Below are 25621 nucleotides of genomic sequence, written 5' to 3'. Positions count from 1 at the left end.
TCTGCGTATCATGATAACATCATGACTGGTGATTCTCATTGCCCGGATTTGTGACGCCACATCTACTAGGTAGGTGGTGACTATACTTTTTTGGGGGGGCCTATCTCTCGTCTTAATTGTTTGTGTGCTATACTACATCCTACACTACATGTTCACCCTGAAAGTGAGCAACGGATCAACTATGCTAGTACCACACATTGACAGCCCCACAGGTCACCAGATTTTTGGGTATATGGAAATTCTCATTGCAGCCAGGAAAAGATGATGGGAGATGACAGGATTCCATTTACAACTTTGGAGAACATGGTACCTGAAGCTATAAGTGCACTCACAAGCAGTTTTACAGATGTAAGAAACACATGCACTGCAAGAAACTATGAAAGTACAGTAGGTACTGTACTACTAGGAAACTAGTAAGGGTTTGTATAGGACTTTTTAGGCTCATGCAAAGATGTTGATGGTAAGTCAAAAATTATCCACAATCTGGCTGTAGAATTTAATTTAATAATTTTTTAGAAAAGAAGAATGCATAATTTTTCCTCATAATCTCATTGCTTTCCAATACACTTCGTCCACCTGTCAACAAGTTTTTATATACCCTTATTAAGACGTTTTAGGCTGAGCTGCGAGCCATGAATGCACAGCTGTCTTCTCTTCTTCATCAGAAGTGAATCTTCATCCTCATAGGGCTGCTTTCAAGCTGAAAGTTTAATGGAGCAAGATCAACAGTTTAGGGAGGATGCTTTAAAACATAAAGAATAAAGTTTTTTGCAGTTTTGAGTGTTGACAGTGTGAGCAGAAGTGTGCGGACGTGCAAAATCATGCAAGATCACAACACCCTTGGATAGCGGGCCTATGTGTTTAAGCCGAGGTTTAGGCATCAGCTCTTTAATAAGCATCTCACTGTTAATTCTTTAACCGTTGGCCTGATAATGTTCTATACTGGCTCTTAAGAATCACAATTTTTTTTTTTTGATTAAACCCTCAAACCACATAAAAAAAAACAACAAAAAAAAACGAATCACTGGTGCAGCATCTTTGGTGCAAATCACAAGCCCGGGCGTCCATTTTGATGTAACGCATTCACACTCGCTCAGCAGTGACTGTGGAGACAGTAGCCGTGAACAAAGCGCTAATAAGACAGTGCGGCTAACTGAAGGTTCAATATAACCGAAGTGCGGATCATTTTTGGACTTTGGCCGCGTCTTAACAGTCCTGACAGAGGGAAGGTTAGACGCTAAATACCGTGCTGTAAAATATCCAACATAGTTATATATTTTATTAGCTATTTCTACTATTTATTATTATTATTATTAAATAGTATTAAGTGCTTTTATATTCAACCTTCAAGTTCGCCCCGACCGCAGAGCATTGTGGGAAGGCATGGAACCGTGAAGCTCTAAAGTATGGCGGATGGGGAAGAGCCGTAAGTAGCGTTGAATGAACGAACTGTTTTAGGAACAAATATTGTTGATATTTTGCCCAGTAGTCGGTATAACCAGGAGACGCTTGTATCCTCTTTTATTCTTTCATTTTAGGGCGAAGAAAAGACAGAGAATAGAGGAGCAGCCTGAGAAGTTAGTGATGAAATGCTAAACGCTGGCTGCAGGTTTGAGTATTGCACAGCATAGGGAGTGTGAAAATTCATCCTTTTTCATCCAAGTTTAGTTTATCCAGATAGGTTTGACATAACGGATATAGTTTGGGAAAGTATTACCGTAATTCCCCAGGGTGGAAGCTAACCGGTGGATTGTTTTGGTTCCGGATTGTTTTATTTTAAAACGTCAACCAGCTAACGGCTAACTAGCGTTAGCTTCCCGGCTGTCAACACAAATGGGGCCTGTAAAGGGACCAGGGAGAAATAATTAAATAATCAGCGAGGCAATGCTCTGTGAAGTGGTGATGAATTTTCACATAATGCACTGTGGCCAATGTTAGCTATCTTGTCCTATTCTATTAAATCAGTCTCCACTCTTTAACCTGTGTTTTGGTGTAATGTGTGTGTGTATGTGGGGGATTGTGTTTAGATAACATTAAATTAACATAATCTGTCTTAAATAAGAGAGAGGGAGAGAGAGAGCACAGCAGACTTGGTTCTTTCCTCTACAAAAAGAAAATTCAAAATCTAGATGAACCATGTCACCGATAATACATGTAAAATCTGAGTCAGGATCCAAATGCTCAGTATACAGGTTGAGATTTTTCCGCTAATTCTGGATGTAAAGTCCAGGATAGGATTAATTTATTTAAGTCTGGATGTAAAAAGTTGACCTGAGACCTGTTTTCACTAATTCAATTTTTGGTGTATAGTCCAGGCTGCTAATTTAATCCTCGATGTTGTACTGTAAGTTCCTGCGTGTAAACACAACTGCAGAAAGTAAAGTAAAATGTTAGATAAAGTGCATAAAGAAAAGCTACATTTTTTCCAATGCTGAGTATTGAGCGCACAATTGCATTAAAAGGAAACACCTTGAGGTACACGTTAGTAAAGGCGAGTAATCTGCTCTTTAAATAGAGGCAACAGACTGATTTTCTTTAAAATAAAATCAAGTTTTACATTTGTCGTAAACAAAACTAATAATTACCCATTGGTCATAAAAAACATCTCTCATGATTAGAACTTTGCTTCAAGTTGTAAGCAATTTGTTAAGAAGTATTGCCTGCGTCTGAGTACTGTTTAAGTCACGATGCCGCGTGGTTTTTATAGAAACGATCAAATAAGCTTAAGCACTTGGACTGAGCGGGTTTGCCCAAAAAAGCCTTCGAGTTTAGGGTTAAGATACTTTGTGCGCCCACACTTTAAAATACTACTTTGAAGCTATCTTGAAAACTATTTAAAACACAAACTATAGATTTAACTAAGACAGATCAAAATTTTTAAAAAATTTTCCTTTTTAAACAGCATGTCTGCACTGAACCCCAAGATGCCCTTGGGTTGCAGAATACAACAAAAGTGACCCATGTCCAAAGCCCCCTCAAACCTTGCACAATTAAACATTTACTCAGTTATCCTGGTCTGGGTCATGGTGCAGTATACATTGCATGGGTTGCTCATCTATTTCAGGGTGCCATGCACACACACATTTACACACTCACACTTTGGGGCAGTTTTGCAGGCCTAAAAGATGATGTTCTTAATTTCACTTTTGTTTTTTTGAGAAATATGAATTCATAAGTAGAAGAAAAAATGCTTCTTTTGGACAGTTACAAGGGGGCTTCAAGTCAAACCAGGATTTATGATTGAAAGAATAACACAGTTATAAGGGGAGTAAAAACTGAATTTGCTTCTCTATAATTACCAGCTACACTAATGCACTTATCCCAGCATCTTGCTATTGCTTGGATACCATCAAAACATCCGACACCCTGACCTCCCAAGAACTTCTTTAATAGCCAAACATGGAAATGGCTTGGAGCTAGGTTAGAATTTTCTGGAGATGTTAATTCATTATTATTCCCAGCCAAGGTACCATAAGATGCAAGTGGCATTCATAAATGATTGTCTCTTATCCATTATGTCAGTTATCCATAGATTTTCAAAGGGTCAGGCTGAACTACTTTGGGTAGGATCATCATTCACAGACGTATTTCCTTCTTTTGAAATGTTTGCACTATTCAGATATTTTATCGCGTCTAAGAGCTTACTCACCATACTGTATTTGAAGTGTTCTGTAAATGTCAATCAATTTTATGCCTTCATGAAATTATCCCAAGTCCCAGTTTGACTTGAATGCCCCTTACGTAGCGACTTGTATCTAGCGGGCCTATGTTGATTTTTGGCGAAGGCTAGATGACTTATTGTTTTTCCTTTTTTTTTTTTTTTTTTTTTTTTAAGATTTAGTTTCTGAATGATTTTAGAAAATGATTTCAAATTAAGCATATGGATTTTGCTTCTCAGAATGGCAGTGGATGTTAGCAGCAGCGGTGATTGGGATGGCCGGTGGAGCCATGTGCAGAAGTTTCTGGAGAGGTCTGGACCTTTCACACACCCTGATTTTGAACCAAGCGAGGAGGTGAATAACTAATAGCTTTTTACTTAAAATTGAATAGCATATGGTTCTCTTTTTGCAGTTAGCTTCATTGTTATTTTTCTTTTCTTTACTTTCCAGACTCTCCAGTTTTTATTAGAAACATGCAAAATTTTAGTAATTGGAGCAGGTGGTCTTGGCTGTGAACTACTAAAAAACCTGGTAAGTTCATATACAATAAAAAGATGGGTTAGGGAATTAAAAACACCATCTGTGTTGCTAATAAGGGTATACAATGTATACACATAATTAGCATATGTGTCTGCAGTTTGGTTGTTATCTTTCTCCTTTAGGCGCTGTCAGGGTTTCGGAACATCCATGTGGTAGATATGGACACTATTGACGTGTCGAATCTAAACAGACAGTTTCTCTTCAGGCAAGAATTCAGTTTATACACCTAATTTACTGCTACACTTCATTTTATATCAAAGCTGATTGTAAGCATGTTTAATGTTGGGCTTTTTGTGTTTAAAGGCCGAAGGATGTTGGGCGTCCTAAGGCTGAGGTAGCGGCTGACTTCATCAACAGTCGAGTTCCAGGATGTCATGTTGTACCGTATCCTTCATCATGTATAAGGGTTGCTTGTGTATTCTGTTTTAATGGACGTGTGTGTGTATAGTGTATATATGATCCATCTATTTATCTATCTGTTTATCTTTTTATTTTTTTGTTAATAAATTATAATTGGAAATCAAGGATATGAGAGATAGCATATGAGATTACGTGTGTGGTGTACAGTACTGTGCAAACGTTTTGGGCGACCTTCATTTCTCCATATTTTGCGCCCAAATAGCCAAACTCCCTTGTTTTTTTAAATGCAGTTTTGAGGAATTGTTCTTCAGGATTCCTGAAGGATTTTTTTTCTGTCATTTTCAGTCCAGTCCCTGTACCTCACCTGTTTCAGAGGAATGTTTTTGCTCATTAAGCCACACAGTGGCCTATCAATCAGTCAAAAACACGTCTAACTTAAGGCATGGACTGCGGTGAACAGATGATGGTGATTTCTGCACTGGTAATACTGAATGCTTGGAAATGAGGTTGCTGCTAAGGTTATTGTTACATAAACAATCCATCCAAATGTGCATTTTTATAATCCAAATAAATTCTTCTTTTTCGTCTTTCGGCTAGTCCCTTTCAGGGGTCGCCACAGCAAATCTGCCTCCATCTAATCCTATCCTCTGCTTCCTCTTCTCTCACTCCTCTCACTGCATCCATAAATCTCCTCTTTGGTCTTCCTTTAGACCTCCTGCCTGGCAGTTCCAACCTCAGCATCATTCTACAAATATACTCACAATCTGTCCTTTGAACATGTCGAAACCACCTCAATCTCGCTTCTCTGACTTTATCTTTAAAACATCTCACATGAGTTGTCTTTCTGATTAACTCATTTTTGATCCTATCTATCCTTGTCACTTCCAAAGAGAACCTCAACATCTTCATCTCTGCTACCTCCAACTCTGCCTCCCGTCTTTTCTTCAGTGCTAATTAAATTTAATATAAAGAAATGAGAGAGGCTTTTTGTCCAGTACTGTGTATATACATACATGTTGTATATCAAAAAAAAATTATGTTCTTATATGCTTTGCTACTCTGCTTCCTTAACTGGTGTAATTTAGACACTTTAAGAAAATTCAAGATTTTGATGAATCTTTTTACAGACGTAAGTGTCATATACTTGAAGGTTTATGGCTTATAATTTGGCTGTTACATATTTATATTCAGAAATGGTTTCTTTGTCTTTTTTTTTTCTTCTTTTTCTTTTTTTACTTGTGCAGAATTCCACATTATTGTGTGCGGACTAGACTCGATTATCGCTCGCCGCTGGATGAATGGAATGCTGGTAAGAAATGCTCCAGAGCTCCTGTTATTTACATGTTCAGAAGTGTGTGTATACAAACTCAGTAGCTAATATAAAAATATTGAATTAGAATGTGTTATGACAGTTATTTTTATGTTATCTTGGGTGTGTAAATATGTACCACTGATTTAATACCCGATCGCTACTGCTTATGTAGTAAAATTGTGAAGTTGGATAATGAAATTTCAGTATGGTCTTGCTGGACATTTGTTTGTGTGTGTCTTCTTCCAGTTATCACTGCTTATCTATGAAGATGGGGTTTTAGATCCTAGTTCCATTATTCCACTAATCGATGGAGGTACAGAAGGCTTTAAAGGGAACCTCAGGGTCATCTTGCCAGGGATGACGGCCTGTATAGACTGCACATTGGAGCTGTATCCTCCACAGGTACAATGATGTGGACAAGAATCACTTTTTTTTACTACATATTAGTCACACATACTTGTTTCATATCCTTAAACAGAATGTATTACAAGTCAAGCCCAAAAGTATCCAAAGTACAGGTTACTTGTTACTTGGCTATGCACAACACACTATGCTAGGATTTGTAGTGAGTTTTGGACAAATGGGGAAAAGTTATTTAAATCTATTAGTGTGAAGAGAGTTAGAGTAATATTTTTTTAGTTATTGAAAACTTGGAGCAGTGGTAATTCTACCAGAAATCAAAATATCTGACATCAACAACTCATTAGGATGAAAACCAGAAAATCACTGTTACAAAAGTGGAACATAAAGGCTTGTCTCCCCCTTTGAAAAAATAAACAAACAAGCAAAACATTTTGAAATAATTGTTTGGGTCTGATAAGTAACTTATCCACCGGTAAGTGGAAGTTTTGGAGACTTCAGTTCCCTTACATCAGACATGAAGCTAACAGAATTGCGAAATAAAAATCATACCAACAGGCAAACATGGTTATGGTGTTATGGTGTGGGCATGCTTTGCTTTCTGTCAGAAAATACCCAGTCTTGGAAGATACCCAGTCATTAGTCCCTGATCTTTGTTTTAGCGATTTTTCTGTTAAGGCTAACACTTTTTTTTTTTTTTTTTTTTTTAAATATGGATGATCTAGACATTGCATGCCATTTTGTTTTAGTAAATATAATGATTGTTTGAAGTGGAAAATTGTTTTTGACAACAATGATGCTTGATTTAGGTCATTTCATTTGAGGACTATTAATATAGAGGAGTGTTATCATAGCATTCTGTAATCATATATTAATGAATGTATGAATAGGTTTTGTTCAGATGAAATATGTAACCTATGTATAATTCAGTGCTTTAAGACTGTCTGACAATCCTTGTGTATTTCCAGGTTAATTTTCCAATGTGCACTATTGCATCGATGCCACGCCTCCCTGAGCACTGTATTGAGTATGTGAGAATACTGCAGTGGCCCAAAGAGAAACCATTTGGAGGTAGGACTTTTTCCTCCATCTTTGACACACACATTATTTGGCCACAATTATTGTTATGCATAGATAATTATTATTATGCATAGATCCCGGTACAAAGATACTCACTTTCCACATTAGGAAATTAGGAACATCTGATTCAGTCATGTGGCAGCAGTACAAAAAAAACCCCAAAACATGCAGATACGGGTCAAGAGCTTAAACAATTTATATTAAAGATCAGGAAGGGGAAAGTGTGATCTTTGACTTTGGGCTTGTGCCATGATGTTGCCTAGTGGGCTGGTTTAAGTAATTTATAAATGTAAAATTTCAACTTAGTAACCAAGAAATCATTTTAGAATCTTTTGATATGAACCATTTTAGTCATTGGTCCAAGTCTATCAGGCACAGCATCATGCTTTTCAATGTGGACTGCAGAAGAGAAGCTGTCATCTCAAACTATAAACCAAAACTTGGTAGGTGTGTGTAAGAAATCTGTTACTGTATATTTCTATGTCAGGGTATACAATATTTCAGCAATACCGTGTCAATGTCATGGCTTTACATAAAGATGCATTCGATTAATATTTTACAATTGTATTCACAATAAATGTATTCTCATTAAATGGTTTGTAAATAAACATGATAGTATCAATTTGTATAGCATGGTAATAGCCAGTGAATTTAGTTATAAGATTTATGTGGTACCGCTTGTGGTAAAGGCTCTGGGCTACTGTTTAGAAGGTTGTGAGTGTAAACTGCCAGTATTGAGCCCTTGGACAATGGCTTTAAACCTCTTTTCTTTTGGTGTTCTGTATCATGGCTGACCATGCACCATGGCTTCATAACCTTTTCAATGTGATGTACTTGCATATGTAACACCTATAGGCTATTTTCTTTAAAAATGTTTATTTAGCATCCAGGCTAATGAATTAAGCAGTGTAAGAAGGGGATAAAAGCACACAGCCGTATAGTGAGATTCTGAAATTGAGATTCTTGAAATTTCCTATTCTGTGCAGATGGTATAGTTCTGGATGGTGATAATCCAGAACACATTCAGTGGGTGTACCAGAAGTCTCTGGAGAGAGCAGCTGAGTTTAACATCACTGGAGTCAATTATAGACTCACACAAGGTAACAGTGAAAGAAAACTGAGGTCTTTAACCTGTTTTTGATTACATAATTTATATCATAAATCCTCTGGTCCAAGGTTCGATTTCTGATTCATTAGATTTCTCACTCTGGTCTTTCAGGTGTGGTTAAACGAATTATCCCTGCTGTTGCATCCACCAATGCAGTCATCGCTGGTATGTCAAGCCCAAATTGCACTCACTGCTTCTCTCTGTTTCTTTGTCCCTACTTGAATTCCAAAAACATCTACTCCTGAGAATGCTGTGAACATACTTTGACCCCATTTCGCACGCAATAGTCTCAGTTTTCCTAAATCAGGATTTAATCAGAATTATATGCTCAGTTGAATGTTATCAGAAACAGTAGGATATGTAGGAGATCTCAGGTGGTTGTGTGTCTTACCTGCATGAGACACACAACTCTCCTGAGGATAGAAATAGTCAAATTGTGCCTTCAAGTAAAGACCTTTTAAAAATAAATAAATAAATAAATAAAATTGCATTATGGTAAAAACACCAGTTAGATTTTTACCCCATGTGATGTATATTGTTATGTATTAAGAATCCCCTCTCCAGCTTGTTGCTCAGCTCTGCTGGTGGGACATTTTTTGGCGATTGCTTATTTACATAGACACTGAAGAGGCACATTTGAAGGAGGATTCTACTAAAGGGAGTTCGGAGTGGGACCTTTAATATATTTTTAGATCACATGACCTGTCTGTAGCCTGTGTGTAAAATTATTTTCTTTGATATTTTTGAAGCTGCTTTGAGACAATGACCATTGTTAAAAGCGCTAAATAAATTAAATTAAATTAAATTAAATTAATTAAATAAATAAGTCAGATAATGTATGCAGTGATTTTAAACTTTGTAAGTATAGCATGTTTAGAAATATTATAATAATTAATGCTTGAACTCTAACAAAATGAAGATAATTTATAAATGCATGATGCTTGTTCTATTACATATTTTTTTTGCTTGTTTGGTTTCAAATCTATCAATGAGTTTTCAAAAACTGAAATGAGATCTTCAGTTTATTAAATGGAAAAAGAATAAAAGCTTACATACACTCACCTAAAGGATTATTAGGAACACCTGTTCAATTTCTCATTAATGCAATTATCTAATCAACCAATCACATGGCAGTTGCTTCAATGCATTTAGGGTGTGGTCCTGGTCAAGACAATCTCCTGACCTCCAAACTGAATGTCAGAATGGGAAAGAAAGGTGATTTAAGCAATTTTGAGCGTGGCATGGTTGTTGGTGCCAGACGGGCCGGTCTGAGTATTTCACAATCTGCTCAGTTACTGGGATTTTCACGCACAACCATTTCTAGGGTTTACAAACTTTAAAGAATGATGTGAAAAGGGAAAAACATCCAGTATGCGGCAATCCTGTGGGCGAAAATGCCTTGTTGATGCTAGAGGTCAAAGGAAAATGGGCCGACTGATTCAAGCTGATAGAAGAGCAACTTTGACTGAAATAACCACTCGTTACAACCGAGGTACGCAGCAAAGCATTTGTGAAGCCACAACACACACAACCTTGAGGCGGATGGGCTACAACAGCAGAAGACCCCACCGGGTACCACTCATCTCCACTACAAATAAGAAAAAAGAGGCTACAATTTGAACGAGATCACCAAAATTGGACAGTTGAAGACTGAAAAAATGTTGCCTGGTCTGATGAGTCTCGATTTCTGTTGAGACATTTAAATGGTAGAGTCAGAATTTGGCATAAACAGAATGAGAACATGGATCCATCATGACTTGTTACCACAGGCTGTCCAGGCTGGTGGTGGTGTAATGGTGTGGTGGTGTTTTCTTGGCACACTTTAGATCCCTTAGTGCCAATCGGGCATCGTTTAAATGCCACGGGCTACCTGAGCATTGATTCTGACCATGTCCATCCCATAATGACCACCATGTACCCATCCTCTGATGGCTACTTCCAGCAGGATAATGCACCATGTCACAAAGCTTGAATCATTTCAAATTGGTTTCTTGAACATGACAATGAGTTCACTGTACTAAAATGGCCCCCACAGTCACCAGATCTCAACCCCATAGAGCATCTTTTCAGATGTGGTGGAACGGGAGCTTCGTGCCCTGGATGTGCGTCCCACAAATCTCCATCAACTGCAAGATGGTATCCTATCAATATGGGCCAACATTTCTGAAGAATGCTTTCAGCACCTGGTTGAATCAATGCCACATAGAATTAAGGCAGTTCTGAAGGCGAAAGGGGGTCAATGGTGTTCATAATAAGCCTTTAGGTGAGTGTATGTAACAGTGATTCTGTGACTGAGTGGAGCACTATTAAAGTGGTCTCCTTTGCAAATAGTGGTGTTTTCCCACATAATCATTGTGAGCATCAGCTGCAGTCATTCACCCGTAACCCTACCTGGTAAACTCGAAAAAGGTCCTGGCTACATCTGTGGTTCTTCTTAAGCCTGAGCCTAGTTGTTGCATGTATAACTTTCTGTTGGACTTTGCGTCTGCTACTGTGATGATTTCTTTCAGTACTATTTGTGGCCATGTATCATTGTCACTGGGGTTTGTAATTTGTCCTGCTGCCGCCCAACACCAGGCAATAACAGACAGTGCTTATGAATAGAACAAACACTGTACTTTATTGAGAATGTGACTCATTCTACATTTCGCTTCCTTTGATTGGCTGTTTTGCTTCTTCAACAAAAACTGTTCCCAGAGAAGCAACAGCTGGATAAAGGATTGCAAACTGTTGATAGATTTGGAATCTGGACAAACACAGTGATACAAACAGTAAAATATATTAGGGCTGTCGTACTGAATATCAGTCTAGCTTAATCAGTGAATCAAAAAAAACTGTTGAATGCTATACTTTATTGAGGATAAGAAGTGCTTAGGGCTTTAAAATGATGTAGATCGTTCAAAAATCAACACAAAGCGCATAGAATGTGATGAAGCAAAGTTCAGTCTTTAAAATCGTGCAAAAACAATGAGCCCCGGTGTGAATGTGAACTGCAGGATAAACTATGGCCTGTTCGTCCAGAACACTGGCTGCAGGTTCATCAATAATAGTGCCAGCATTAGGGAGGCAACAGTTGTACATTTGACCAATCGTGCCAGTGCATCCTGGTTTAAAGCCTCTGTCTGTGTGTCTATAAACCACAGTGAGTAATGATTTCTCTCTGTTTTCAGACTAGTATTCCACTCCACAGTAGATCTTCCAAATGAACTATAAAGTGCTCTGAGGTCACTGCTGTCAGTGTTCAGGCTAGAAGGAGACAGTTAGTGTACAGCTGGAGAATTCATTCGAAAGTCAGCGTATGGGCAGAAGGTCATCGTTTTCTGACAGCCTTTAGAATCGAGACAGCTGTTTTCTGTCAAAATGACTTGTATGGCCTTCATGCCTAAGAACTGCACAGTCTGCTCAGTTGTCAAATGGCTCTTATTGTAATTGAATTTCTGTCCTAGAGCTTTCAAGTGGGAGATTAGTAGCCCTGTCAGGTTTGTCACTTGCAGTTGGCACTGTCCAGACAGCTGTCTGTTGTCCAGATAGGAGAATAAATGTAGGCCTTGGCACTGGAGGTACTAGGGTGATTCCTCTCACATTTTGTAAACATCCAGGGCCAGAGTGCTATTTCAGATGACAGTAATGTTAAAAGTAATGTTGAATTGTAGAACCAAAATGGTAAAAAGTTCAATTATTGTTTTTTGTTTTTCATTTCTGCAGCTGCTTGTGCTACAGAAGTTTTTAAGATTGCTACAAGGTATTTAAGGCATATTATTTGAACACAATATTGAATGCATTATACAAGGCACTAATATTCCTTTCTGTTTGTCAGTGCTTATATTCCTCTCAATAATTATCTGGTGTTTAATGATGTTGATGGCTTGTACACGTATACCTTTGAGGCAGAGCGAAAGGTAAGCTTGCTGTTTTTGTTCACAAATAATCCTTCATACTGTACAATGAAGTACTGACCAGTGTATTGTTTATCGTTTGCTACCTTTGGCCAATGTCCATCTAACAGGAGAATTGCTCGGCATGTAGTCAAGTTCCTCAGAAGCTACAATTCCCACCGTCTGCTAAACTACAGGAAGTGCTGGAGTATCTGACTGAGAATGCCTCTCTGTGAGTATTGCAGAATGTCTACCACATCAGTGTAAATCACTGTGGTATACGAGCATATCATTTGAGCTGAGTTTATTATTTTCAGACAAATGAAATCTCCAGCTATCACTGCAACACTCGAAGGCAAAAACAAAACTCTTTACTTACAGGTAAGACTTTAAAATTTGAATCATGTCTAATTAGGGTTTTGAATGATCACTAATGATAATTGAATGATCACTGAATGCATGTTGTGTGTGCTTGTGTAGACTGTAGCTTCAATTGAAGAAAGGACAAGGCCCAATCTCTGCAAAACTTTAAAAGGTAAGATATACAGTCAGCAGAATTAATGGCACCCTTGTTAAAGTTGAGATGGATTACAAATCCAGGTTATGAATAATTTGACAGTGGTTAAATATGTGGTCAATTTCAATTAAGAAAAAAACAAACTTGTGTATCGAAGAATGTTCTCAGATTCCTCAATCTCTAGTTTCTATGAGACATCAAGATGTTGTAGAAGAAGACTTGGGCCCAGTTCACACTTCCGACATAAGTTTTTTGAATTACTAATCTTTTAAAATTGTGATAAACCAAGAGTAGTAATTTTTAGCAAAGGGAGGATGCACACAGTACCAAATTCAGGGGTAGCAGAAATGTCATAAGTGTGCATATAAGTTATTTAATTAGACTACTGTATCCCATAGTTTTTTTTCATAGTTTTGTATAAATATTTATGGTATTTTTTTTTAATTAAAATTATTGATCACTATGAATGAATTTAGTTATAAATGTTAATAGAATAACTACGCTTAAATTTTAGTTAAACTCCAAATTCACTTGAACCTGAATATTTTCTCTTTTTTTTTTTATACACTTGTTTGTGTGGACTGATCCAGAGCTGGGACTGGCTGATGGACAGGAGTTAGCTGTAGCTGATGTCACCACTCCTCAAACAGTTCTCTTCAAGCTTAACTTCACCTGAATACAACTAATCCTGGACACCCCCATAGTAGTAGAATACTGCACCAAAGGTGCCATCTACATGGCTGGCACTTATTTACAGAAAAGCTGTATTGGACCCTATTAAATGTATTTGAATATTATTTAAGAAAATTTAATTGTGTAAATAAGGCAGTGTATAGATGCAGCAGTTCTTTTAATCACCATTAAAGCTCCTGAAAAAGCTTTCACCCTTCAAGAGTAAACTGAAGATTTATTTTACAAACCAACTTCATAAGCCGTGAGAGAGTAAAGGAGAGACTATGAGCACATACAGCATTCTACACAGGGAATGAAGATCTATTTTGAGCAGTTAATGATGTGTAAAGTTTTTATGGAAAACTGTTTTTTTTTTGTCCATTTGCTTGAATGTAAATATAGCTGGTCACTTGTATGCTTATCAGTAAAAATGCTCTGTAATAAAAAAATCTTTGCAGGATATAGTCGATGAAGATTCTCAGTCATGCCGGCGAAGTTGAGTCGTATAAGCTGGAATGTTTTGAAATGTTACATTATTCATTCAAGTAGCTCCTTCAATCGATTGCTAAAGCTACATGGATGAGTTTTGAAGATATGCAGTTACTGACATAGGAAACCTATCAAACTGTCAAGTTTGTGGTCTACATACCTCTTCCAGATGTACATAAAAGTATATTTAAAAAGGAGCAGTTTTATTACTTGTCACTCAACACTGCAGTTGTTTAATATACCTTTTGCAAGAGATCTGTATTATATAATATGCATTCTTAGAGCTTCATAGCCTTCTACAAAACCAAGACAATATGTGCCCTTTCCACAAATACAAATCCTCCAGTAGGGCAAACTAAATAAAAAATTCTCCCAACTTTTTATAGTGGAAAATATAATGGTCAATTTTTTGCTTGTCAAAAAAAATTATAAAACATAAATATCCAATGCAAATTCATATCTATATTATAATTAAAAGTAAAGGTCTTAGGATGACAGACATTAGGTTTTCTCTAAACACATGCATTTCTATGAACTGTGTGGAAAATTGAACGCATTTGAAATTAAACATTTCTGCATTTACATAGCATATGTTGCACAGATAAGTACTGATTTATTGATTTATTTTCCATTAACTTTTTCCAGCTAATGAAAAGGGCTTGAAAAAGAAACCCTAATCAAATTAAAATAGAAGGTTTTAGGCCTGATGATTAGGCCTAAAATAACCACAGTTATTCTGTTATTCTTACACAGTCTGTGATCTTTTATTTACACTTTCTGTGGGGCTGAATAAGAAGAAGGTGAGGATTGCAAACGGGGTCTAAATGCTCTCTGTTTGCACGATGTAGACGTAAAAATTATCCTCTATACCCAAACACTGGTGTATATTGCTATTTCTACTCAGAGCTTGATTGCATTTTCAAAGAGGATAACATTAAATAACACTTAATCCACCAAAAGTTAATGATTTGCTTTTAAATAAATGTGTTGTTTTGGGGACTTGAACAGAAGATGGAACAGCCATATGAAGCTTTTATATATATTTTTTATATATATTTCTCAAAATATTTACCTTCGAGAAAGGCTTTTGTAGTACATCCATATAGCAATATATACATGTTCAATTTCTCCTCTTGTAAAAGTAACCTGATCTTTGAAAAAGTGAATAATAAAAAATTGATTTTAACTTTTTAAAAATACATTATATTAAGTACTCATTTAAATACACAACAAAGTGTGTTACACAAGTATTTATTAACTTTTGAAAATTGTTTGGACTTGTTAAGATCTTATTATTCTATTACACTATTAATGCAGTGTAGAAACAATTATATTGTTTTATGGCCTTTTTAAATGTATTTTTTTTTTTCTTTTAAATTTTTCCTAGATGAATCTTGGGAAAATACCATGAAGAGGATGTTTTTGTATTTTTAGTGAGCGTTTTTTACTTATAAGGTTATGTGCTGTACCTTTAGTGGTTCTACCTTAATTTTTTAAAAGGTTTTTACCAGTTAAAATTCAGGTTGAATAAACAACCTGGATCCAAAGACAAAAATTAAACACTCGAATTGTTGATCTCTGACTTTGCAGCACTTGTGTATATGTAAGAACATATGTAATAACATAAGCACGGCAAACACAAAAAGAAGTCTCAAAACGTTACATGCAGAGATAATGTGTAAATGTATAATAACTGTGTGAGGGAAAATGCTTATGGGTTCGGACTTTTGGGCCACCCTGTAAATATACTAAAAGTTCAAAACATGGCATATTTATGGAGAACACCAGCAACAAGGAAAGTAAAGTTTGGTAGCTGTCCATTATTTCTGAATTTGTTCAATAATGTTAATGAACCCCAACTTTGCATAACAACAGGCACTCAATAAGAATACTGGAGGAAAATATTGGAGTCAAATTTACTCAAGATAACTGTGGACATAATTTCACCACAAAGTAATATTAATAACTTTTACTTTTTTTTAAAGTAAATTTTAAGTAAAGTATGTCCTATATGTCCTAAGAAGTGTAATAACTTTTTCGTAAAAAATAAAAAAATAAAAAAATCTTTCAAATATAGCCTGCTCTGCTTCAGTCTTAGAAATAAGAGCACTTAGAAAAAAGTAACATGAACAGGTTTTTGTATCTTTCCTATGCATCTTATACCTATAAGAGTATGTGGTGTACCTTTAGTAGTGGTTCTAACTACCTTCATTTTGTAAAAGGTTTTTACCAGTTAAAATTCAGCTTGGATCAAATGTTCAAGAACATTTCTCTACATTACATGCAGAGATAAATGTGACTTTTTAACCACTCAGAAAAACACGTTGGTCTTCATCTTCCTGGTTCTGAAATAAAAAGAAACTTTCTTAGATTCGAACTTTCGGGCAAACGTCCGCGCGCACAGCATACTAACTGAGAAAATAAGAAAAACAAAGAGGGTGACCCAAGAAAACTTGAATAATACATTTAATCTTTCAATATATATATTGTACTACAGTAGGCTTTTGCTATAGCTTATAGCTGACATAAAACGCGAAATACATAAAATAAACGTCCATAACGCTCAAAAGTAAACTATTTTAACCAGTTTCTGTCCACGCGTATGCAAATCAAGTTTAAAACCACGCCCACATTTCAACATGGAATCGTTTTTATTTAATTACTTCTTTTTTTATAGCTGTATGAGCACTTGCAAAAAAGTAGTATATTTAACCAGGGCAGATATAAACGAATTAGTTTAGTACAAAACCTTAGTACAGATGTAATCTTAAACTGGTCATTCTGATAACTAGCTTTTTCTGTGTTTGTGTTTTATGCTTTTTCACATACTGTACTCTGCTGTTTTGTAGACATTATTTACTCCAGATAAACTATTTAAACTGTGTATCGCGAAATTAATCATTTAAAATAACTTTATTGTTTATTAACTTATAAGACCACCAGCAGCTGAACAAGTTTTTCTTTAAATCTTTCTTTAACAAGCTTTCACTTCATAACACTCAGTAGTGTCTAAACTCCAGCAGATGAGTAAAGGCTGAGTAAAGGCTGACCCTCTCCTCCTCGCCCACTGATAATCAGCACTAAATGAATCTGCTGTAGAGTAATAACAGGAGAGGTCTGCTGCAGCAGATGGGCTTTTGATTAAGTTTGCAGCGATGGATAAAGCATCATTCTGCCTTGTGTACTGGATGGCTTTAAAGTGAGCTTGCTCTCTGACTCGCCCACACACACACACACACACACGACTAAGAAGAAATGAAGACATCTGTAAAATAGCCTACACTGCAGGACCTCAGCTCAAGGCAATTTATTATTGATATTATTATATGATAGTCAGGTCTGGTGGTGGATACATTCTGGTCTGGCAAAATTAAATGACATTTATCAACACAATACACACACTGACACACACGCACACACACACACACACATATGTATGTACATGAACAAAACGGGGTGTGACTGAGAAAAGCGACCGCGAGCAATGCGCGCGAGACCCAGCGCTGATTCTGCACGAGCTCACTTTCAACTCAGAACTCACTTCAAGTCACTTTTTACGTCACTTTATAACTTTATAACGATTTCCGATTCAACCTTTTTTTGTTGTTGTTGCGTTAAGATAAACTTTCAGGATGCATTTTCCAGTGCAGAAATGTGTTTTTGACTTTCCTCAGCATCAGACATCCGACTGATTTTCAACTTCACTACAAAGATCCAAGATGATGTTAAACTAGAGGTGGAACACACAGATCTCTTGTCTAACAGCTTCAGGAGTTTAGAAGGTGAGAGCCATGGATATCTCTGCTTATCATGATTGTTATTACTTTTTGCATGCACTAATATTTAATGCAATACTTGCCTAATATTCATGTAGTTGTAATATAATGTATTGTAATTTTTAATGTATGTAATTCTACATTCTAGAACAATATTGGATTTTTTATGCCATTTTTATGCCATTTTATGCCATATGCCATTAGGTAATTAAGCAACAACAACAACAGTCCAATTTTTATTTTAAGACACAAAGTCGGCTGTTCTGGAATAGTTTTTGCAAGAACAGTATTGTCGAGTGTATTTGCAAAACCCATCAAGCACCATGTTGAAACTCGTTCTCCTGAAAACCATTCCAGAGAAGCAAGACTAAAACTTACCTCTGCTGCAGAGGAGAAGTTCATTTAGAGCTGTTATGAAGAGCATAAGTTTTTTACATTTAGCATCCCATAAACATCCCAGTATCAACTGTTTAAAAGAGATTATTGCATATTTTGGATGTCTTTAGCATTGTTTTAGAATATAAAGGAAAGACCACTGAATTAGAAGGTGTGCCCAAACTTTTGACTGGTAATGAAATTTTTACGTTGGGCTTTAACATAAAAAAAATCTTTGTAATTATTGACATACTACTGTATCTCGATACAATATTACAATCTTTGTAATTATTGACTTGCTACATTTAAAATTAATAAAATGTTAGATTATTATAATTTTTATTATTATTATTATTATTATTATTATTATTATTGAAGCCCCTTCTATATTGCATTTTGTATTGATTGCTATGCTCTGTGAAGCTGTGAGCTTAAAAATAGATCTCTATTTTTCTTAATAACTATCTGACCCCATGAACAGGCAAGTGAATTGAAGAAGCAGGAAATAAATGAATATACAGGATATTAGAGAGCGTCAAGATCAAGAGCAGATGAACTCAAAGAATGTTAATCCTGCACTAATCTCTCCCTCGATCACACACACATACACATAAGCAGTGCATTATTATTATTATTATCATTATTATTATTAATATATTTTATGGTTGTTATATAATTATTTTTTTAAACCATTGATATAGGCATTGTCTGTAATTTGCAGATTAAACTTGTCTAAGAATTCTTGTTTCCTTAAATGGAAACTTTGCTTTAATATCTGCTATATAACAAATAAACTGAACACTGTTTTCTTTCTCTCCTGGTCCCCTGCTTACTACCAGTAGATGTGTGAGAAGCTGTTTGTGATTGCACTGCTGCTGGTGGTGTGTGTGTGGCTCCTGTGCGCTCAATCAGTGTCCAGCAGCAACCGAAGCTCAAGGGGACATCCAGGTGAGTGCTCTCTCTCTCTCTCTCTCTCTCTCTCTTTCTCCCTCTCTCTCTCAGGACTCATTACACCACTGGACACACACCACCAGCGTTCCTTTGGGAGAGCTTTCAGACCATCACTAATGACAAATAAAGATCTATTTGTGGTTAACCTACCTCATACACATACAGTACACCTGTACTGAACTCAGAAGTCTGTCATCTACATCACAAGCACATACTCATGTACAGTAAAAGCTCTGCAGACACTCAGTTGCCAATGTATATAAAAAAGTTGTCTCATGTTTTGCACGTACTGATAATGTCAGCTGTTTTACTGATAGCATAATATAATATATTATTATAATATAATACTCAATATCTATAGAAAAACATGTTTGTCCAGGATTTAGGGGGACTCATTGCAACCTGGTTTATGTTCACACTTCACCTTTAAAATGTACAAATCAACCCAGCACAATCTGCACAATGTTGTGAGTTTGTTCTTTGGGCCTGCTGTTAAAAAACTATGGGTTGGAGATTCTAGGTTTTTGGTAATCACAAAACCAGCACGGCCAAACAGACCAAACAAGTAGCAATTTTAGTTCACCACAACCTGGTTAAGTGTTCCAAATACCCAAGGGTCCACGGATCTGTGACATACAAGGCTTCTCCACAGTGGCATCAGGATACTGTTGTACTTGAGGTTTTTTTTGTGCTTCCACCAAGGGACAGGCCATTTGGGAAAAATAATTTCCTTGCACACATTATAGTGTTTAGTCTCACAGAGGTTCTCCCTTACAGGCAACACAGTTAATTGGTCTGAGATTCACTGAGTATTCTAGTCACCCGGTCAGCATGTTTTCTGACATTATGATGCTTTCCCCTTTGACAATGCCAGCTCCAGGGGTAGTGTACTTGGTTTCCATCACAGCCCTTTACTAGTGGTTGGAACGCCCTGGCAGCTTCTTTCCTCTGCAGATTTACTGGGCAAATCTAAGTGATCTGTCATCCTCAGCCAGGTCCCCTGCACCTTTTGGGTTTAGTCTGTCAGAACTAATTGACAAATGTGTACTGTGACCCAGTCTTCCAGGAAACATCATTCAGTGCAGCCAAACAGCTTCTAGGAAATTGGTCTTGTATGCCAATATGTGGATGCTGTTCCATACACTGTGGGCACCCTGGCAGCTAAATGTCCAATTCATGAAAAAACTAATTTCAAGTCCCCATCTATTTCAAAGTAATGGCGAGGTTTTGGAAGTCATTGCCCTGATGTAGAAATAGGTCAGATACTCAGAGGTCACACTGACACATCAGAATGTTTGTGTTGCTTGGGGGTCACCATGTACTTAACTCAGTGTATTAATGGTCACCTTTCACTTTGGGATTTATAAAGTACTTCATCCATCCATCCATCCATCCATCCATCTGGTTATGACTCTGTCAATGTATTATCCAGGTGGTTCTCAAAACCTCCAGTAGTTTACCCAGAAGATAAAATGTGGGGTAAAATGTAACACTAGCTATGTATTTAACTGTGGTTCTATAGAAACCCTGGATAACCTCCAGGGGTTCCATCGCTTTTCGCCAAAAAAAAAAAAGGAATTCAGGGTTCAGGGCTGTATGATGGAACTATTCATTGCAAATACTGAGTAGTATGACATCTAGCTGGTTTTACCACCCCTGCAACTACATTAGATTGTCTAAAATAGGTATGATATATTGAACTAAATATTTATAATTTACATCGAACCATCCATCCATCCATCCATACACATGGCAGAAGCACACACACTCACACATAATACCATAGTATGCCAGTCAGCCTATAGTGCATGACTATAACATACAGTCTAGTTTTTATGGGAAAAACAGGAGAAAACCCATCAAGCACACATGGAAAACATGCAAAATACGCACATACACACACAGACCAAAGGCAAAAACTCCCATGAGTGTGTTTAATAGTTTGCATCCTTAATTCTTTCTGCAGCATGTTGTAGAGTAGTACTTTTAATGACCATGGGATGGCCCTAGAATACCAGAAATTGCTGTATAATACATTTATACAAAGAAATCTTCAGACAGTAGGACTATGTACAATTTAATCATCTCTCTCTCTCTCTCTCTGCCTTAGGTGGAGTAAAACCTGGTACATGTGAGGTCGTAGCTGCCCATCGATGTTGCAATAAGAATAAGATTGAAGAAAGATCCCAGACAGTCAAATGCTCATGCCTCACTGGACAGGTGGCAGGAACAACCCATGCACGGCCGTCATGTGTCGATGGTATGACACAGCTCTTAATGAGACGCTGGTCAGTGCAGGACGCCAGGCCAATACGGAGCCAAAGTAGGGCAAGTCAATGAAAAGTCTGAGTTTACTGAAAGTGTAACTTCACTAGCTCACAGACAGAAGGTCAGTTTAAATGTCAAAGAGGCTTAGAAACTATTATTTTAATTTTGCGCTTCAGTAAATCCAGATTGTTGTTTAAGGGAGCTGTTTTTACAAGGTGTTCCTGGAATGCTGTACATTTTGAACTTCATGGTTTATGGGAATAAAACAAGCAGTTACTGTCTGTCTGTCTGTCTAAAATAGAGCTGGTATAGTGAATTTTTAGATTATTTACCATTAAGCCAAAGTGTTGTGGCCAATGTTTTTCCTCCTACCTCCTCTCCCATGTCCATAAGATTCTCCTTTGTTCAAATTGCAACTCACTCAGTAAAAAAATTAAACCTGGAGGTTCACATTACCATGTCAGAAATAAATTGGCCGTATCATTATAATCCCTAATTATCTGGTACAGGAGCACCTTATACAGTAGTAGGCAGAATATTTTATGCAGCAAGCTGTCAATTCTGAAGTTGATGTGTTGGAAGCAGGGAGAATGTGCACTCTGACAAGGGCCAAATTACGATGGCTAGACGACTAGGAGAGAGAAACTGCAGAACAGCAGGTGGGAATGCAGTATCATCTGGTATACAGTGGTTGGCGGTGAACTGGTGGCAAGGTTATTTATGATTGACATGTGGGTAGGAAAGGCTAGCCTGTCTGTTCCCGATCCCGCAGAGGAGCAAGCACAAACTGGTGAAAAAGTTAACGCTGGCTATGATGGAAAAATGTCAGAATACACAATGTATTGCAGCAATGTCCAGTCACACATACAACGAGCATGTAAACATCAGAGCTGGACCAATGGAACAATGGAAGAACCTGCATGCACTTATTTATATTTTTTACAATATTTGAGATGCTACAGTCTTATATGGCCAAAAGTAAGGAGAGAGAAAAGTTTGCTTGTTTTATCAACATAGTTTGTTGTACCTGTGCCCCCGACTTACTGTATGGTACTTCTAAACTGAAACCAGTTGTATTTAAAACATTCATTTTTTTTTTAATAATCTGAATCCACTTAATAGATGAAACTACCCAGCACTATGTTTACTGCTGGATTTCATGTCTTTCTTTCTCTCACAGCATCTATCGTGCACCTGAAGTGGTGGTGTCAGATGGAGCCATGCTTGGAAAGCGAAGAATGCAAAGTCCTTCCTGACCTCACCGGCTGGTCCTGCATCTCCGGGAATAAAGTCAGAACCACCAAAGTGAGCAGGCCACCGAGACCGACTAAATAGAATTAATCCGTCATCTATAAGTAGTCTTGTTTGGCTGACCTTTTGAGAAGGTATACACTGATCTCCAGCAGTAATGTACTGTACATCCTTGTCTGGTGTCCTAGAAATCCAGTCTAGACAACGGCTGCTACTGTATGATTGCTGGATTCGTGCTATTAGTCAGCCTGTAAATGTTAAAAGGCTGCAGGAGTAGACATGGGTATTATGCTCATGACTGCTGGGATTCCGGATCCCAGAATGTGTTTATTGCTAATACATTTGTACCAAACCTCTGATTCTTTGTTGCCCTCTCTTGTGTTTTTCGCCCAGGTGACACAATGACAGTGTGATACTGCCTACATACGCTCTAGCGTCACATTGTATGGAAACTGCAGGAACTTATAATAATGTGTTTCTACAATCAATCATCTAAAGTTATAAGTGTTGAGAGCTCACGGATACACACACATACTGTAAGAGGATATACTGTATAAAGAGTAAACAGTATGTACTGTATGTACAGAGTTACATTCTATCTTCAACTAACGAACCTGTTCATTTGATTATATTATGAGCAATTATGAGAAGACGTTTTACTCCACAAGATTAACAATATCTTGCTGAATAAATATATTTTCCTGTACATTAACTTCTAACATTCACTGCTGAGTATTATAGAGTCAATTTACTTCCTGTGGACTTTTGTCATCCTCTCTTCATTGTATTATTCTTCACCATAAAGTAGCACAGTGATACTATCCTGGCAATCATATTTGAAATCTGGACACAACAAACACGCACTCACGCTGGAGCTGGACCCTGAATTACGTCCACTCTGACACGGGTGAAAAGTCCCAGCACAGCTCCCCGTCTCTGACAGCCTGACTAAGAGAAACATGGAGATATTCAAATAATGCCCTAGCACACATGCACAAACTCACCCGCTTGCCGGCCCCATTTATTTTCCATCTGACTAGTTTGACACACCGCCTGCAAGCCTGTGGAGACAACTATAGAGCTCTGTATGGCATAGAGAGAGAGAAAGAGAGAGAGAGATTCCTAATATTATGCTTTTCTTTGATTTCTTTTTTTTTTTTTTTCATTTTTTCATATTGCGCATGTTTGATTAACCTGATTTAGGTGACTGTTAAGAATGATGAATGAACACCATTGTCTTCATTGTCTTATAAATGTTACACATTGCTTGCTCTTGATGACGCTTGATATTATTTCCAGCGTTCTAGAATAAAGCCTCTTTCACCATTAATTGCCTCCCTGAGCTGCCTTTTCAATCAAAAAGAAAAAAAAATCAAATCAAAGATTTTATGAAACATTCACATCCGCCATGTAACCATACAAGTCTGACAGACTAACACCTAGCCATTAAAACCATGCATTTGAAAATGTTTTTCAAATATACAATTTAGTCTTAATGATACACAGTCAAACTCTCCCAATGACACATCATTGTTTTTTTTTTTTCCCTCGGACTGGAAATTCTGGAAGCTTTATATCGGTGTTATTAATGCGCGCCGTGTGTGCTGAAGGCCCCTGGGGAGGTCCAACACGCCTCTGCATGGTTTTTCGGCAGAGATTAAGAGAACACAGCATCTGCACGGTGAGGAGAATAAATTTAAATACTGTTGACATTCATAATGACGCTAATAGCTGCCTGATAGAGCACTTATACTTTCCAGTGTGAACTGAAATGTTAATTTGCTTCACACTGGAGGCCCAGATGTGTCACTACTTGATGAAAATTCAATTAAGACGCACAATTATTAATTAAAATTATTTTCGAAAGCGACTATTTTCCCCCTACACAGTTAAACAGAAATTCCGCAGAGTGGTGAGCGATATGACATTGTGAATTCTTGTCATGTTTCAGTGCAAATTTGAAAGATTGCAGCTTCCTCCAGGAACATCTGCCCATAAAGCATGGTGTGTGGGGTTACTGTACTTTGAGTTGAAGATGCCATCTCTGAAATTATGCCATGAACCGCTATTCCTGGCCTGTCTACTGGTTAGCCCATCTGACACGCGGTGAGCTTCACGTTGAAGTTTGTGCGTTTTTTTGTTGTGCTTGAGCGCAACATAATTGCTTTGGTTAATAGGAAAGCAGCAGTGTGATCTAAGAAGTGAAGTTGTAAATTAGAAATTCAGAGCAGAGCAAATGATTTTAAAGTAGAGAGGAGATAAACTTTAAACGTTTTAAATCACTACAGGATGGGAACTAGTAACTAAAATAAAAGAGAGAGACAGAGAACTCTAAAGTAGCTGTCTGCGACGTAAAGAGATACATTTAATCAAATTAATGATCAACTCTGTGAGGTATAATGTAAAAACTATTTGATCTCACATTAAAATTTCCTCAGTCAGAGTAAACAGATCATAATTTTGTTACTACTTCATAAGACCTGCATGTTTTAATTTTAGTGTAGCATAAGTTGCGATATTGAGAAATGCAATTAACACATCAATTGGTTTAATTGGGTGGGATTTGGTGACCATGAAAGCCATAGCATTACTTACACCATTTTCATGCTCATTAAACAATTCAGTGATTTCTCATAAATCGAGGATGGGCCCAGGGTCATCCTGGAAGAGACTACAAGAGTATGATCAGTGGGAAAAATGTCTCATCATAGGACAAAAGGTGATCAGTCATCACTTGTGACTCTCAGCAGGGGCACTGCTAGATCCAGCCTTTTTTCATTGCCATAGCTTATTTAAGTACCTTTCGTCACTCAGGCCCTTGGGATCCTCCTTACTCCCCGTTACAACACCCTAATCTTAAAAATACAATAGACATAGACCATGCCAGCCACATGTTTTTTTTTTGTCACCCAGCCCTATGTTCAGATCATTTACGTGTCATTCATTGACAAGCTATCTATATTAAAATAATGATGCCGAGAAATAACTGGACAGTAAAATCAATTTTATCATATTGATAAATGTCAGT

At 37.2% G+C, this 25621-nt stretch overlaps 2 protein-coding genes across 5 annotated transcripts; both read left to right on the top strand.

Moving 5' to 3' along the window:
- Nucleotides 1-1152: 1152 nt before the first annotated feature.
- uba3 (ubiquitin-like modifier activating enzyme 3) lies at nucleotides 1153-13507 on the top strand. 4 transcript variants are annotated; one of them, XM_053482775.1, is made up of 19 exons: nucleotides 1158-1229; nucleotides 1352-1426; nucleotides 1539-1577; nucleotides 3899-4013; nucleotides 4110-4190; nucleotides 4322-4404; nucleotides 4503-4583; nucleotides 5645-5688; nucleotides 5804-5868; nucleotides 6118-6273; nucleotides 7200-7302; nucleotides 8298-8411; nucleotides 8531-8584; nucleotides 12125-12161; nucleotides 12237-12318; nucleotides 12426-12526; nucleotides 12612-12675; nucleotides 12775-12829; nucleotides 13402-13507. In XM_053482775.1, the coding sequence occupies exons 2-19, from the start codon at nucleotides 1407-1409 to the stop codon at nucleotides 13485-13487; spliced, it is 1380 nt and encodes a 459-aa protein (XP_053338750.1). In that variant the 5' UTR covers nucleotides 1158-1229; nucleotides 1352-1406; the 3' UTR covers nucleotides 13488-13507. The 4 variants fall into 4 exon arrangements, with proteins under 4 accessions (XP_053338749.1, XP_053338750.1, XP_053338751.1 ...); XM_053482774.1 differs by having other exon boundaries at nucleotides 1153-1426; XM_053482777.1 differs by lacking the exon at nucleotides 1158-1229 and having other exon boundaries at nucleotides 1386-1426; nucleotides 1539-1609.
- Nucleotides 13508-17695: 4188 nt separating this feature from the next.
- Nucleotides 17696-22739, top strand: LOC128510619 (chemokine-like protein TAFA-4). The gene is made up of 4 exons (XM_053483038.1): nucleotides 17696-17754; nucleotides 18966-19071; nucleotides 21185-21334; nucleotides 22523-22739. The coding sequence occupies exons 2-4, from the start codon at nucleotides 18966-18968 to the stop codon at nucleotides 22675-22677; spliced, it is 411 nt and encodes a 136-aa protein (XP_053339013.1). The 5' UTR covers nucleotides 17696-17754; the 3' UTR covers nucleotides 22678-22739.
- Nucleotides 22740-25621: the final 2882 nt, after the last annotated feature.

The sequence above is a fragment of the Clarias gariepinus genome, chromosome 22 (assembly GCF_024256425.1).
Source record: "Clarias gariepinus isolate MV-2021 ecotype Netherlands chromosome 22, CGAR_prim_01v2, whole genome shotgun sequence".
In the NCBI taxonomy this organism is placed as follows: Eukaryota; Metazoa; Chordata; class Actinopteri; order Siluriformes; family Clariidae; genus Clarias; species Clarias gariepinus.
The sequence above is the reverse complement of the archived record's forward strand: the minus strand, read 5'-3'. Positions and strand labels throughout refer to the sequence as shown.

Coding starts and splice junctions, on each gene's coding strand:
- uba3 (XM_053482774.1), top strand. CDS start 1,407: ATGGCGGATGGGGAAGAGCC. Junction 4,014..4,109: donor ATTTTGAACCAAGCGAGGAG/GTGAATAACTAA, acceptor TTTACTTTCCAG/ACTCTCCAGTTTTTATTAGA. Junction 5,689..5,803: donor TGATGAATCTTTTTACAGAC/GTAAGTGTCATA, acceptor TTACTTGTGCAG/AATTCCACATTATTGTGTGC.
- LOC128510619 (XM_053483038.1), top strand. CDS start 18,966: ATGTGTGAGAAGCTGTTTGTGATTGCACTGCTGCTGGTGGTGTGTGTG. Junction 19,072..21,184: donor AAGCTCAAGGGGACATCCAG/GTGAGTGCTCTC, acceptor TCTCTGCCTTAG/GTGGAGTAAAACCTGGTACA. Junction 21,335..22,522: donor ACGGCCGTCATGTGTCGATG/GTATGACACAGC, acceptor TTTCTCTCACAG/CATCTATCGTGCACCTGAAG.